Below are 17,397 nucleotides of genomic sequence, written 5' to 3'. Positions count from 1 at the left end.
ATTCTTTTTTCAACCTCTATTCTTCCTTGTAAATGGTGACATCTGAACATCTGTTAGTCTTTCTTTGTAAGATGAAACAAAAAATGAAGACATCAAATTTTAAAAAGGAAAAAAAAACACTAGTGGCAATTCTGTGAAAATACTTAACCTGAAGCTGTGTTTTTCTCACATCTCACTCTTCAGTAAACAAAGTAAAGTCCTTGAAAACCTGCTGATTCAGCATAGAAGAAGTTCCCAACAGTCCAGGGTAATTCTGTAACCCTCTTTATAGAATCAGAAAAATCTTTAGTAGGAAAATCAAAGAAAAATAAACAGTACCGCATCCTGATACTTGAACATGAAGGGGACAGTGTATCCTGATTTTTCATAATAGGACTTTATAGAAATAATGAAAGACAGTAATTTAGGAGCAAAATGTGAACCCATAACGAATAATGAAAGACAGTAATTTAGGAGCAAAATGTGAACCCATAACTGCCACACACACCAAAGTTTAGATTCAGTCAAACTCGAAGTATTTTTCCAATTTATACTATCCAATGGATGCAAAAAGACTAGAAAACAAAATAATTACAATATAGCTCATTTTGACTAGGCGGGACAAAACTTGCATAGGTGATGCTAAATAAATAAATCCACAGTTTTGTCATTAAGATTTTGTGATTAGGAAATGGAAGGCACCAAGTATCCATGTAGACTTCAGCTGTTGCAAACATATTGCATTTATCTTCATAAGTAGTTCTACCCAATTTAGTGATATTCAAACTGAAGTCCAAATACAGAAATAGTACCTGACACTTTTTTTTTCAGTAAGACCTACACAGACCCTATAAACATTGCTTGGGTTCTAGACCTTTCTCCTCGGTTCAACTAATGATTATAAATGACAAATTTAAATGGCTAATTTAATTGCAAAAGCTAATGATACAGTAAGCATAAGATTAGCTTCACACCAGAAGGTAAAGTCCTCAAATAATAATAAGAAAGAGAGAAAAGTTTGGTTTAAAATTATTGCAAATGGAGGCAAAGACGTCTCTATTAAATTCTAGAGGGAAAGAATAAAAAACTACTAAGAAATGCTAAAAGATGAAATAAGAAAAGAAAACAAAATTATAATGGTAAATTATAGATTAAAAATACTTCCACGATAGCTTAAACCATTCAGCTAGTTTAACTGAAAATGCCCATAATTAAATTATAAAAATAGCTCTATAAAATTTTGGGAAGCCCAAACTCTCTGACTTGACTTAAATGAAAATAAGACCTGTGACCTCTTCTGAGATTAGGTAGGTGAAACACGTTAAAACATTATGATTTTACAGTTTGAGCCATAGCAGTGAGCAGAAATACAAGCATGTCAACTTTCCAAGGTAAAGGTATTTTTATTTTCTCTCAACTCTCTACTGGAACTTTATGCATTTTTTTCCATATGCACTAAAGATTGTAAAGGGAAGGACTGGGATTAACTTTTTTGATTAAAATGAGTATTACATATAATGGGTAAAGATACTCCCTTCTAGAAGGAAACTGTATACGCTGCACAAGTAAACATCAGAAACTGAGATGAACTCCAGTCTTTCACATTTTACTGAGAATCTTTTTACTTCATATAGACGCAATTCTGCTTGATGTTAAACCTGAGCTACCTTGACTTCAAAATAATTATTTCTGCTTAACTTCTGGTTTAAGAATCCATCATAGTCTGTCCATAAGGAGACAAAAACAATCTTGGAATGTTTTCTTGTAATACTGGGGTATGGTCATTTAGTCAAAATGACCTGGTTATTAGCTGAGGGCTGCCTGTGAAAAGTACAGGCAAGCAGTACTTCATTAAGGCTTAATGAAAAATGTGCCCATAGAGCAGTGGTGCTTAACATTTTGGCCACACAGGCCAGACAAGTGGCACAGTGCCAGTCCCTGAGCTAAATCAGGCCCCATGCTCCAGGATCTGGCCTCTGATGGTCCCCATGCACTGGGATCAGGCCCTGTGCCACTCCCAAGTATCAGGATTGGACCCCAGGACTACATTTTCCCCCTGCCTGGCCCACATGCTAGGATTGGGCCCTGTGCCATTTCGTATGCCCAAGCTAGCATTCAGGGTCACAGCTTGTGGGGCTTCCCACAGTCCTGTGGGGAAAAGCCCTATAGGCTAGATAACACTGCTTCAAGGACCAGATCTGGCCCACAAGGCAGCGGTTAAACTCCCTTACTATAAAGGATACAGAAGTTCACTGACAAATTACTTCTTTACAAAACTGGGATATCAGCTTAAAGGACACCTTGAGACAGCTATGACATTCCAAGAATGGACAATGTTTTAACCTACTAGATAGTATGCTTATTTTATGTCACCATTCAAGTACTTTGTTTGCACATCCATAAAGTAAATGAATAACAACTTTTTCTTCTTGCCTTCAAGACTCTTCCCACATACCAACATGAGAAATCTTGTGCAACTGATTATAACCTACAAATGAACTGTAAAAGACTCTTATACTCAGTCTTTTAAGGAGAACTTTTATGTAAAGGCTTTTGATTATACTTCATTCATGATTTTTTCCTTTTTAATTCTGGTGAGATTTTCTCTGTTGTATGTTGAAGCTGATTTTTTTTTTTGTTTGGTACCAGTTTTCAAGGCCAACACAGCTTTGTTAAGTTTTGTTAAACTTCCCAAGTGGTCTGTTTTTGCAGGTGCCCTGAAAAACTTTATGGCGTGTAACTTTTTTTTCAGTTGCTGGGTACTCTGCATTTAGCAGCACATTTATACGGAACTGCACAAAGAAAATTTCACCTTTATCTACATCACATCTGTAAACAAATTCCCTTTGTACATGGAGGTGATAGCCAGATAGAAACTTTACCTTTAGTAGCACCATCTGTCTTCTTTCCACTAACGCACTTCCACGGAATTATATCAACATTCCAAATCCCTGAATACCTTTTATAAACCTTTTATAAATCATCCTACTAGGGAAACCTTTCCTCCATTTTTTCTTCTTTATTGTGGAATATCTCCTCATCACAGTTAATATTTAGTCCTTGATCAGTTCTTCTACTCATAAAATTGCTTTGAAATTCAAAATTTCTCTAATTGATGTTGAGGAACCAGGAAATTAAACCCTGGAAAGTTAGATTCCCAGACTCCCAATAGTGAGTGAAAAGCCTAAGATAGCAAAGCTATGACCATTTGAAGTTTAATCATCTGATATTCTGTTTCAGGGCTGTTAACGCTGTTTCTAAATCTTCCTTTGAGCCTCATACCACTGGACTCATTAACTATAGCAATTAGTTGGTTACATATGCCATATTTAATTTAAACAGGCAAAATCAAACAAGATGGAAACACCAATTTTCTAACAATGGATATAACAGGACAAGTCTTAAGTGTGTGGGAGATACAAGTTTGAGTCAAGCCTTCATGAATAAGCTAACAAGCAAACCACCCCTTCTAAAAGTAAATATAATTCACTAAAGTAGTAAATGCCACCTGAGTTAAAGACACTTGGAAAACTGCTCCGGGTGGTAGATTAATCATGGCAGAACTCTAGTTCCCATGGGAGAAGGCCTAGTCACAAATAATTGGCATTTAAAGATTACAGGACATAAGTAATGTACTCAAACCCAAGATATCAGATTACTTTAGAAAGATATTTAAGAGACTTGATATAATCCTGCATTGCCCTTCTTGAGAAACAGCCAATAACATTTAAGTGATATACCTGGCCTCTTCAAACTAAAACTGGTGCACAGACCATCCCAAATTGTCCTAGGTGTATAGATGGCTATTAGTAGAGGCAGCATAAAATTTTGAGGTACTCCCCTGTATGCGAGTCCATCCCATAGGACAGGGGTTGTCACCCAGAGGTCCGCATACCCCTGGAGGTACTTAAAGTGGCCCTAAGGGGTATACATGGGTGGGAGGGGCCAGAGTGCTGCCACGTGGCATCCTGCACAGGCGTGCCTGCAAGGGGGCGGGGGAAGCTTGCACACAGTAGCTGTTACTGCTCTGAATCCAGCCACTCGACATCCAGATGCTCACTGGGCTGCCAGTGGGATACAATGATGCAAAAAGGTTGAAAACCCCTCCCATAGGACATACAGCAGTTCCTGAGCAAATGGTAACCAGTGGCAAACACATTGCTGGCCTCTACCATATCAACACCTCTTTCATGGTCCTAACTAAACAAATCAGTTAGTCATGAGCTATTATACTGTTTTCCATAGAATTTTATCTTAAGTTCTTCATTAGATTTCATCAGACTCTAATTTTGGTTATTCAGACTTTCAAGAACAGGCACATAACTGATGTCATAGGCCAAATCTACTTAGTTCCTTTACCATTGACCTTGCCTCCTGAAGCCCTTATTCTTCTATCAATATCTGATACACTACAGGCATATTTTGAAAGTAACAGAATTTATAAAAGATGCTAGGTAAGCAACACTAGCTGAAATACTGAAGGATCAGCAATCTTTTGAATCAAAAACTTTAAGGATATAAGTATTGATTTCCAAAGTTATGCTGAGATAAAATAGCTTTGTTGTGGCTCAACCAGCTAGACAGTCATGGAGAAAAGTGTACTTGTTTTGAAAATTATGCTTAGACTCCAACACTAGTATTGGACACGAATTGTAAATCATAATTACACATTCACAAATGTCTGCATGACAGAGAAAGGAGGTTAATTTAGAGGCAATGAAGAGTAAATGTAAGATGTTTAACTGAAAGCAAATTTTAGTAACTAAACCCCTGACAAAATAAAATGAGGAAAAGATAGGAACTTCACATTCATTATAACATCTTTTTAATTAAGAAAGCATGACTAGTAACTATCTGGACAGCACCCCAAAGGAAACAGTATTTGACACAGGTTACAAATAGGGAGAAATATGGTAACTGAGATTATGACCAAGGAAGTGGTCAGGACAGTGAAGTCTAATTAACATTCACAAGAACTTTTAGCAAGGAAAGACATGAATGCCCAAAGGGAGGAAGGAGGAGAAGGAAATGCTTAACAGCATGAAAGAAACCAGTACTTCAAAACAGAAGAAGAGCCATAGCAGTAAACAGACTTTATTCCAAAAACACAGTTTCTCAACAGGGGTTCTCCAGAGTGTTACGTAAGAGGAATTTAGAAAAACAAGGCAAGGCATCTAGAAATTGTGTATCTAATTAAAAATCAGAGACCAGAGATTTGCCAACCAATCTCTGTTCTCTTCCAGGAGATGGTGAATTCTAACCAAGTGGAGATAATGAGTTATTTCCAGTATTCACATATTAACTGGTCAAATAACATAATAGGACAACATTTAGAGAAACAGTTTCAACACCGAATGATTGATTTTGGAGCACCTACTTCTGAGCACAAAAGAACAGTAGCTTTTCTTGATCCAGTCTTAAGCAAGATACAAGTTAATTCATAATACAAATATAGCTGAGACACTCAATAAACCTAACCAAAATACAACGAGTTCAACCCCTCCAATGGACGCGCAAGCTACCTATAAGTGACACAGTGTCACTTAACTTTGGAAATATCGCAAGACCCTATAGTTAAAAGTAAAATTCTTACAGGTGGCAAATTAAAAACTGAATCTCAGAAAACAGAAGCACCATGGAACAGAATAAGAACCAGGAAGACCAGAAGGAAACTAATGTCACTAAATAGTTCCAGTTCAGAGGTCAAGCCACACAGAAATATTTCTAAATACTTATCTGACCCCAATGAAATCAACAAATAGGAACAAATTATAATGATCATAGTGCTAGGAAGAGAGATTACATTTTTCTTGGGACGAGTTGTGCCTGTGTTTGTCCTGGATCACAAAAGTCACAGGATTGGCATGTACATACATTTCCCTTCCAATCAGGGTTTTAGTGAGTTGCTGGTTTTCTGCCATTGATTCAATGATAAAGTCCTGAGACATCCATTCAAATACACTTCGCTATGTCCCAGGACAAACTGTTAGTGTTTCTTTTTCTACTAACCTTTTTAGGGTTTGTTCCAGGACAATGGACCTAGATGAATAAACAATCACACTTTGTCCCAAGAGAAATTTTTTCTAAGGTCTGTTTGTATCTTAGAATAAAAGAACAATCAGAAAGGTCAAAAACGAATTTCATTGTACAAATGAAGTTGTAAAAAAAACAAACAAGTGTAAGTATTTCAGAAGCATTATACCTGCAAGAGAATCAGTGGGTCTGCTGGAACACTCGAGTTAAAGGAAACAATTCAGGAAAGAACGGAGGAACTAAATGATAATCAAAACATAAGGATGATACTTCAAGAACAGGCACTGTCAGAGACGTGTCAGAAAAAGATACAACAAACCAATCATCTAAAAAGGTAATACCTTCTAATAAAGTATACAACACTCATTAAAACAATCACTCTTCCAGAGGAGTGTGGAGTGGCAAATGCTGTATCTATATTTAAATTAAGAGTTGATATTTAAGCTAGAGCTGATCTGGAATTACAGTCCATAGACATTATATCAAATTGTTCAAAACAATCATTAAAAAGAAATCAAAACACTAAGAAGATCACAGTGTGATAAGGTCTTAATCACTATTATTTTTGCAAAGAAAGAAAAATCACATCTCACTAATTTCTTACATTTCTTTGAACATGTCAGTGAATTAGTGGACAAATAGAAACTGGTCCACATAAATTTTATTAGACTTCCAAAACGATTGTGACAAACTCCTACATAAGAAGCCACAAAAAGCCCCGAGACTATGGGATGAGGCAAACCAGTGCATGGTCAAAAAGTGGCTAAGGAGGCACAGAACAAAGAGTTAGATTAAGGTTTAATATTTTCATCCTGGCAAATGATTACCATTGAAATCCATGTAATAGGTTCAACAATATTTAGTACATGAATTATCTGAAATGGGAAAAGTAGTGAGGTAGCAATAAGTGCAGGGGGATAAATTTACTTAGGTTAGTCAGGATCTGAAATGACAATAAAGACCTATGTACAATCTGAAAGGGGAAAACAATAACAAATGAAATTTAAGCCTGATCAAGAAAAAATGATTCATATTGGATAGTTAAATTTAAACTACTATTACACCCAAGAAGGTTCTAAATTAACTGCATTGAGTCAAGAAGAGGCCCTGACTGTCACTGCAGACAGCTCAAAAGACATCTTGCACATCATGCAGCAGCAGTCAGAAAGCTAATGAGAAGTTAGGACACATAAGGAATGGTGAGTATTAATGAGAATTACTATAATGCCCTTATATAAATTAATGACAGCTTCACCTGGAAAATACTGCAGTGTACTGGTCAACCCATTTTAAAACAATAATGTAGCATTAAGGTGGACTGAAGACGACATGACCTATTGAGAGCATATTACTAGGAGTAATTATTCATTACCACTGTTAAGTTCTTGGATGCAACACGATTCTATCACAGATTAGATAGTTACTTGAATATCAGAGTTATAATTGACATCAAAAGTTATGGAAACAATTTACACTTTATGCTTCTGCATTTAAGTCAGCCTGTACCTACTGGAAACAGGGATGAAACCTGGCATGTGGAACATGCAGGTATCCCACATTAAACTGCATGATTTGACACCTTCAGAAACCCACAATACTAGCAACTTTCAGAGACATCCCACTGGACTTCATGGATTCCTGATATGGTTTGGCAGTTCTTGTCCTTCTATGCCATTTCGTTCACACCTATTCCCCAGACTATAACTGAAAAAGTTTTCAAGGAGGAACGGGGTTCACTGGCCCCTTGGGTTAGAGTGTCAATTCAAGAAAACAAGAAAAAACAAGCATGCTTTTTGGAGAACAATGGGGGGGAATGCCACCTAAATTGGCCTAATAAACTTCAAGTACCTTCCTAGGCATTATCTGCAGCTACAAAATGGTATAACAGAGCTTAATGTCCAAGATGTAAAAAGAAAACAATTCTGGTTATACCGAATTAGCCTAATTTTAAGGTTAGTAGAAATACATACACAACAATCCTCATAACACTAGTTAGAAGATAACCAATCTGACGACTGCCATATGCCATATTCAGCCATATCATAATTTAAGTAATATTTCTTACCACTGCCTTGTTTGAGCTTTCTTGCAAATCCCACAATAATAAGTGATTATCAGCCAGTGAAATAAGCTTTTTACCATCTCCCATTGGCTCCCACATAACACTGTAAAAAAGAAACAACACACATTTATAATTAAAACAACAAGTACACTAGCAGACAAACATTTTAATCCTACAGGTCTAAATTTAGACTTCAAAAGTAGCATCTCGTATCATCTTCAGTGGGAGCTTTTTCATGGCCGGACTTTAACCATCCTTATCAAGTGTTCAAAGATTTTATGGTTGAAGGAAATGCCAAAATAAGTATCCTGTGTAACTTTACTTGCCATATGTATTTTGTCAATCCTGCTTAGTATCACAGCTTAGATCTCAACACTGGTTTTGTCAAAGAGCAAGGGAGAAATCCCAGCCCTCCTATGTCACAGCCTGCCTAATTACAAAAGAGCAATGTTTTTCCTCTTACACCCATTTGCCTCATTTACTATCCACCCTGCACACTGGATGAAGCTAAGAACATGCAAAATAAACAATATGATCACATATCTATGAATCATAAATACCAATATAAGAATATCCAAGTTAAAGAACTATATTATGATGTTTCCTAATTTTGAAAGCTGTATTTGAAACATTAATGTTCATTTGTTTTTCTATGTAATTTGAAAGTGAACTAAGGAAAACAACCCAGAAAAGCTTATCATGGAAAACCACATGAATATAGATCACAAGGTGATATGGAAATGGAATTAAGGCTATCAGATGCACATTATAGGCCTCAATCACTGTAGCTAAGAATTGCCTGCCTGGGAAGCTCACACACTTTTCAATAATCCCTCTCTCCACCACAGGGGAGACAGTCACCCAGGTATTTATCATGCCTGTCACCCAACAGCTTGGAATGGCCAACTTTTCAGGCCCAGCATTTGAAGACCAACTTCTTCTATCCCCATACTATGCAGTGTGAAGAATGGGAAGAAGAAAGGGGTAGGCGCCAGAAGTGATTCAGCAGCAGCCCCACCTATCAGAAGCAAAGTGGTAGAAGACAGAGGGAGCACAAGTAACAATGTTTCAAACTTTCTAGCCAAAATTTTCTCTCACGAATGGTCTTCACTACTCCCAACCCCACACTGCTAATGGGGCAAACATTTCTGAAAATAACTGCATGATATATGCACCTAATTTTCTGTAAGGAGCATGAGGCCACCTGCTATAAGGGCTGGGAAGAGCATAACATTAGCACCAAGGAATGGAGCTACAACTCATCTCTTTCTGACTCCCCCACTATCCCATCCCTTAGGTCAAAATAGCAAGATGCGGGAAAGGAGTGGTTATTTCTTCTTCATCCCTCCTGATATGGATCCCTATATCTCCATGTCTACTGTAAGAAGGCCAAGAGAATCAAAGAGCCTGGTACAATATGGGTCATTTGTATTAAGTTCTATGAAGCAGTATAGTATGCTTGGCTCATTTGGCATATTATAAATTTTGCCATCAAGCCTCCAATAGGTTTTGCTAAGCAAATTGTGCTAGAATTTATAGATGACATAGACAAAACTACTCCTCTTTTCTAGTTCTCAGAAGTGACTTTTCCTTGAAAATTAAAGTATCACCCTAAGGCACAGAGTAACATAAAAAAATTCAGCCGAAACTGTTACCATTTGGCAAATTGCTACGCCCCTGAAAAAAATGCTGATAATGGAAAATTAACCAGTCTTACCTACAGGAATCACTACCAATATGCCTATATAATTAGGAGCAAGTAAGTGACATGAAGCCTGTCATTTGGTATCTACATTTAATAGCAGATAGAACTATGTGGTATAATGTATCTTAAGGAACTCCTCTATTAGTTCTTTAAAAATAAAGTATAAATACTGAATAGACTGGATCATGAAACAGTCCAATGTTTCTCATACTCAGTGACACAGGGAATATGACTACAAATCTTAATATGATCTTTAATACATTTAAAATTTTGGTATTACTTAACAGGACAGTATTGCAAATGTGTTGGTTTTATTAGTAACAATTTGGGGTTTTATTATTGACAATGAAATCTAGTTTCGATGACTTCTGAAGTGATCACTTGACTAGAGAGATCAAAACTAATTTTCTAAAAATGATTCCTTATGCTTGCTGATTTGTTTATCTCTTAGTTGCACTGATCACTCAGCACTCAGCAATAAAGACTAGATTGGAAGCTCTTTCTTTGATGTTTTCAAAGGTAGGAAGGACTCTCACATCTCTGAGTGGCACTGAGCTGCAAGGTAAAGAATTTCATAGCTGGAGAAAGTATGCTAATTAGAGCCAATTATAATCCAACTGACATACCTGAGAATGAAAAGGTCTAGCAGCATTTGCTCCGTCCTTGCAAGATGCCTATTTTGCTTCCATTTAATTCATCCGATATGAAAGTTCATTGTTTTATGGATGTGGCTGTGGTGATCATTCAGATTTTATGATCTAAATGAAGGTTACCCAAATCACTCTTTGTAACAGGATTTCATTCTGAGTAAAGATGAGTTTTCTATAGTCGTAACTCAATGTTACAGTAATGGAAAACACCAAGGTTTGAAAAAAAGGAAAAAACTCCTGCATACCTCCTTACCACTGGCTAGTAGAAGCTTTGCTTACAAAATAATTCCAAAAATTACTGTAAGGTTTTTAAACTGTATATTTTTTCAACCCTGTATGGGTCAGTAGCATGAAGGTTGAATCTACAACCTTAAGATCCAAAGGAAAGACCTCCTGTGTTTTAACTGTTGTGCAGTATATGAAACAACTCGTTTAGAGACAAAGATTATACAGAGCTGTCAGTGGGTAACAGAAGCATATGGATAATCGGGGTGGATTAGGAGGTGGGGGTGGAGTTGTAAGGAGTAATACAGTCACACTCCCCGCTTCAGCTGCTGCCACCACTGTCTCTGGTCAAGCTCAGCAACTCAGGCAGCCTCTTCCTGCAGTTGGATACCGAGGCCAGTGCACGACACTGTGGGACCAGGCAGGGAACAAGCAGAGTACTAGTACTTATGCTTGGAGAAGTACTTAGCAGCCCCCCTTCTCTGGCAGGACAGGGCAGGGGCTGGTAGCTGGTCCCTGCAAGCGGCATGCTGTAATCTTGTGTGCTGAGAGATCTTGCAAGACTCATTACAACCTGCAAAATTTCAAACTTTAAAAGGTCCCAAAGGAAGATTTTTGGTTGGGACCTTGAGATCTTGGTGGGAGATGCAAAGGTGCAAGCCCATTGCACCCCAAAGAGCGAAACCCCCCAGCAGATCCCTCTGGCAGAGCCCTACCTGACCCCCAGCACAGAGACACAAGGTAAGTAGGGCCCATGGTGAGCAGCAGTAGCTAGAGGGGGCAGCTGAGCAGAGCCAAGGAGGGTCTCTATCCATCCCCACTCCCCCCAACCCCCGTCCCTCACCCCCTCGGCTCTCAGCCCAGCCCCCAGGGAGTCGTGCGACTGGAGCCGTGTAAATAGAGCACGCCAACAGACACACTCTAGGCCTAGTGCATGAATTAGCGCAGGAGTGTGCATAGAAGTGTGCATAGAGGGGCCACCAGCGGGCAGTCTCAGCCCCAGGTTGCTCCCCCAGCAGAGATGCACACTACACCCTGTGCCTGTTGTGCCCCCAGGCAATCAAAATCCCCATATGCAGAGAGACAGACCTCTGACGCTGGATCTCAGGTAGAGGCGAAAAGGGACCAGCCCTCCCCCCTCCAGGGAGGGAACTGGAGACCCAGGGAGACCCCCAGCTCCTTAGGAAACTGGGAAGCCAGGGGATCCCCTTGCAGGCAACTACTTTAGCCTGTCTACCAGGCCGCAGCAATAGCAACAACTGCTGGTGAGGACCACGTGGGGGTAATTACACCCACCTGGTCTCCTACTCAAACCAACATCTAAGGAGCCAAGTGAACAGGGTCCTCCCTGCAACACAGTGATGGGCACGTGCAGCACCCCTAGGCTCCCTAATCTGGATGGACCACCCCCACTTGGTACCTTGGAGGTCTTTATCCAGATGAAGCCTCTGGTCCCGGCCTCCACGCACACAGAACCCTTATCTCCAGGCTGTGGAGGCTGCCTGGCACAACTGCTGGAGGCTGGGTTCTGGGGTTCAAGCACTCCCACTTGTGGGATGTGCTCGCTGATGGAGACTCTTGAGGGCCAGGTAAGGGAGCTCTGGGAGAAGGTGAGCAGATTGTGAACCATCCAGGAACACAAGGCAAAGATTGATGCTTAGTGCCTATACCTGAAGAAGGATGCCACAGAGACCAGGCAGAAGACCGGGCATGAGGGGTGCCCCAACTGATGGCACATGGAAATTGGTCACATCAGGCTCAAAGCCACAACATACATTGGTTGCTCCACCAAAAGCCCTGCACAACAACTACACAGCCCTCTCACCATTGATAGATGAGGCAATCACGTTCTTCACACTGAAGACAGGACAGGACAGCCGCCCCCACCAATGAAGCAATGAAGAGTGGTTGTTGTGGGAGATTCCTTGCTGTGAGGAACAGAACGTGCCATTTGTAGTCCAGATCCCTGTACTCAAGAGGTCTACTGCCTCCCAGGAGCCAGGATCCAAGATGTAATGGTGAAGATCCCAAAGCTGATCCATCCTTTGGACCAATACACCTACTCCTTGTCCACATGGGCACCAATGACATGGCAAGAAACAACCCCAGGAGAATCATGAGCGATTTCAGGTCCACAGGGGTGAAGCTCAAGGAACCAGAAGCACAAGTTGTCTTCTCCTCAATCCTTCCAGTTAGAAGCTGTGGTCGCTGGAGGGAGGAGTGCATCGAGGAAGTCAACTGAAGGCTTCAGAAATGGTGTCACCATGTTGGTTTTGGATTCCTCAAACTTGGCATGCAGTTTAACAGCTCTGGTCTACAAGCTAGAGATGGTATTCACCTCATGGGCAGAAGGAAGAAGCTGTTCTTTATGAGAATCACTGACTTGCTGAGGAGAGCTTTAAACTAGGCATGTCCGGGGAAGAGAGGGTAGATTCCACTGCTGTACACAAATCCTTTTGCCAAGATGACTCAAGGGAGGACTTTCAAGTAGGGGACATCCAGTCAATACCCTGAGGCACTTAAAGTAGGACAGTAAACCCGAGGCAACTAGGGGTAACCTCAAGTATCTTTACGGGAACGCCAGAAGCAAGGCCAACAAACAGGATAGACTGGCACTCCTTCTAGCAGATGAGGAATTTGACCTCATTGTGCTGACGGAGACCTGGTCATTGAGGGCTATAGGTTCTATAGGAAAGATCAGGTTGGGAAGAAGGGAGGAGGTGTGACCCTCTATGTGAAAGAGTGGTACCCCTCCCTACAAGTCACGTTTGATTGCAGGGCCTCTGGGTCTCTTCAGACCCTCTGGGTCAAGATACAAAGGGGTTCAGAAGAGGGGGACCTGATGGTAGAAGTATACTATACACCTTACTACTAAGAAGAGGAGAGCAATCAGGCATTCTCTAGGGAACTGACTGAGAAAGCCAGCACTAAAGACCTGATTGTCATGGATGACTTCAACTACCCTGGCATCTGTTGGAAAGACCATTCAGCCAGATCCAACTTTCTGGCAGTTACTGATGACCTGTTCTTGACACAGGCTGTGGAAGGACTGACTAAGGGTAAAGCCACTCTGGACTTAGTGTTGAGCAAAAGGGAAGACATGGTAGACGACCTGAAGATTGGAGGTACTCTGGGCAACCATGAGCATGACCTGATTAGGTTCACCATCCACCAAAAGAACAGAAGTCCTAGACTTCAGAAGGGCAGACTTCGGTAAACTCAGGAGTCTAGTTAAAAAGCTCCTCTGCGACCAGCAACTGGATGATTTTGGAGTTCAGGATCGGTGAAGCTTCCTTTAGGGGGCAATTCTCTCTGATCAAAAAGAGGCCATCTGCATGTGGTCAAAAAGCGAGAATGGGGCCAAGAGACCAGCTTGGCTCAACACAAATATCATGGAACTTTTGAAAAAGAAAAAAGAACCAATAAGATAGAAAGCCAGCTCAGTATCCAGAGAGGAGTACAATCATGTGGCCAAGGTCTGCAGGTATGAGACGCGGAAAGTCAAGGCAGGCATGGAGATCAAGCTGGCAACCAAAATAAAGGATAACAAAAAGTCCTTCTATAGGTATAGGGAACAAGAGGGGAAAAAAAAAAAAACCCTCAACATCCACTGTGGGACCCCTAATGAATTTGGGGGGGAGCCCACAGTTGATCCCTGTGAAAAAGCAGAGCTCCTAAATACTTACTTTACACTTACTTTACAGGAGTTCCTGAAATCAGATGAGAGCGTCTCACCTGTCCAGAGGCCCAGGGAATATGGGGAAGACAACCGTCCCAATGAAATCAGTCTCAAACAGGTGAGGGTACTTAGAACATCTGGACATGTTCAAGTCTTCTGGGTCAGATGATCTCCATTCAAGAGTCCTGAAAGAACTGGCTGAGCTCATAGCAGGGCCTCTGGAAAAGCTGTTTGAAGAGTCATGGAACTTGGGAGCAGTCACAAACAACCAGAAGAGGGCTAACATGGTGCCCATTTTTAAGAGGGGGAAGAGGGATGAACGTGCAAACTATAAATCGGTCAGTCAAACCTCAGTCATGAGAAAAATCTTTGAAAACATTGTCAAGGAAGCCATCAACCATTAAGAAGCAACCGGCACAGTTTTGTCGAGGATAGGTCATGCCTAACAACCTGGTGGTACCCTTTTATGACCTTTTATGACCAGGTAATTAACTAGCTGGACAAGTGACATGAGGTTGACATCATTTACCTAGACTTCAGCAAGGCCTTTGATACCATCTCCCATGAGATCCTTTCAATTAAGCTGGAGGGTACAGGCCTAGACCAGTCTACAGTGAAGTGGGATGGCAACTGGCTCAGAGGCCAATCCCAGAGAGCTGTAATCAATGGGATGTCCTCATCCTGGAGAGCCATCTCCAATGGTGTCCCTCAGGGATCAGTGCTTGGGCCCATGCTCTTTAACATCTTTATCAATGACTTGGATGAGGGGGTGGAAAGCATAATGATTAAGTTTGCTGATGACACCAAGCTGCGGGGAAATGTGGGCACATCTGAGAATAGCGTAAGGCTGCAGGATGACCTCAACAGACTGATCCTATGGGCTGAACGCAACAAAATGAGGTTCAATAGGGAAGAACCTTCACCACAACTAAATGATGGGTGGTGCACTGGCTGGCACTGCATCTGAAAGGGAGCTGGGGGTGACAACTGACCAGAAGATGAATACGAGCCAACAGTGCGATGAAGTCACCAGCAGAGCAAACAGAACTCTGGTGTGTATCAGCCAATGTGTTGCAAACGGATACAAAGAGGTGCTCTACCCCCTCTATTCAGCATTGGTGATGCCACAGCTGGAGTACTGTGTCCAGTTCTGGGCACCACACTTCAGGAAGGATGTGGATAAGCTTGGAAAGGTACAGAGAAGGGCCACCTGTATGATTAGGGGCCTGAAGGATCGGCCCTATGAGGAGAGACTCCAGGAACTGGGTTTTTTTCAGTCTGAGCAAGAGAAGACTGAGAGGTGACTTGACAGCTGCCTACAAGTATGTCTAGGATGAACACCAAGATCTAGAGGAACAACTCTTTGGAAAGGCATCTCAAGGGAGAATGAGAACCAACGGGCACAAACTAATTGAGGAAAAATTTAAGTTGGACATTAGGAAAAACTTCTTTTCTGTAAAGGTATCTAGAATCTGGAAAATGCTCCCAGCAGAGGTGGTGCAGGAAGAGGCTGGACAAGCACTTCATTGAGCTCATTTGAGCCCAATAACCTCCTGCCTATGACAGGGAACTGGACTTGATGATCTTACAGGCCTTTGATTCTATGATAGAAAAGGTGGGGACTCAGTTGCCATTGATGGTGTCCCCAGATGACCCGGCATGGGAGAGGACAGGAGGGCCAGGAGCTGCTCCTACACCGTGCCAGCCACTAGCTGTAGGGCACAGCAAGGCAGCATACCTAGATCAGTCGCAGATAGTGGAAGCACTAGGCAGGTTTCCTCATCCTGTGCCTGCTCCCGACTGCTCCTCCTCCCTCGACCCTGATCCCTGCCGACCAGGGAACAGATACAGAAAAAAGAAACCTGCCTCTTGCCATGACTGGCCCCTGCCAAGCCTGACAGCCTGCACAGCCACTCCCTGCCCAAAAGATCCCATGAGGTGAGAGGAGCAGCTCTGGGGTTCTTCCCACACCCAGGTAGGCTGAGGACAGTGGCAGCAGCACAGGACAGATCCCTTCTTTCTGTGCCTGCTCTCTGCCCAGCTCTCCTGTGTCCCCACCAACCTGGGGTTCCAAGTGCACCTTGCCCACACACCCTGCCTGAGGGACAGAGTTATACAGCTTGCTTTGACAAATCCTAGATTTGCCTATGTGGATATAATTGGTCTCTGTTCCTGGCTCAGAAGGGGAAGCTGATAGTATAAGTTAAATGGCACAGCATTTGGGACATATCCAGGGCATAAACTCTTAAATGTAAAAGCACAAATTTCTACCACCTGAGCTAAAAACCAGATATCTTGGCATGGAAAACAGCAGCAGAATCATAAATCTCAAATATGTGATTTACTCCACACAGGGTGGCACAGGACAATGCTGTTAGTATAGAATATAACATCCAGTTTGACTTGTTTCTTCTGAAAGACTTTGTTACAAAGTGGATGAGACTTAGGCCCTCAATATCAATGTCATTCTCAATTCTGCTACAGTGGCTTTATGCTGGTGTCCAGCTATCCTACCTGTGAAACTGGTAAGTAACTTACCACCAGCAAACAAAGTCAGAAACCTTTATGTACAAGGATTGTTAAACAAAGACATTACACATAAACCGGTTTAAGTGATCAAAAACTTGTTTAAACCTGTAACAGAACAGATGCTTAGTGCATGTAAACCAGTTTGAAAATGGCTGAAACTGGTTTGAGATAAACCTGGTTGAATGTACTATCAGACTTAACGGATTTGGGTCAAACCAGTTTATACAATGTTTGTCCCAGACCCCTTCCTGGTTTAACTTAAACCACAGTACCACAGCATCCCAGATGCTTTGCAGCCCTGGGTAGGGCTCTCTGCTCCACAGCAGGGCTGGCCCCATCCCTCTCCTTCCTAGCCAGAGCACTATAGCTACTCTGGCTGGCTGAGGAACTGCAGGAGCTGCCAGGCTTCCCCCTGCTCATCCCCTCCTCCTGCTCTCTGCTGGCTGGTCAAGCAGGGATATCCACTCTCACCCCTCTCCCATGGCAGGGACCCCAGCTCAGGGTCCTGGCACCTGGCCACGCCCGTCCCATGCTA

General features: G+C 41.7%; 1 protein-coding gene across 4 annotated transcripts in view; it reads right to left on the bottom strand.

Moving 5' to 3' along the window:
* The window catches only part of EIPR1 (EARP complex and GARP complex interacting protein 1), a 192,254-nt gene that overhangs the window by 67,229 nt on the left and 107,628 nt on the right, over nucleotides 1-17,397 (bottom strand). For all 4 annotated transcript variants that reach the window (XM_090032739.1, XM_090032769.1, XM_090032759.1 and 1 more), the window contains exon 5: nucleotides 8,078-8,177. In XM_090032739.1, the coding sequence (XP_089888865.1) occupies nucleotides 8,078-8,177 (100 nt within the window). The remainder of the gene's footprint in view (nucleotides 1-8,077; nucleotides 8,178-17,397) is intronic.

This window comes from Crocodylus siamensis, chromosome 1 (assembly GCF_052110815.1).
Source record: "Crocodylus siamensis isolate JL-2025a chromosome 1, ASM5211081v1, whole genome shotgun sequence".
NCBI lineage: Eukaryota > Metazoa > Chordata > Crocodylia > Crocodylidae > Crocodylus > Crocodylus siamensis.
The sequence above is the reverse complement of the archived record's forward strand: the minus strand, read 5'-3'. Positions and strand labels throughout refer to the sequence as shown.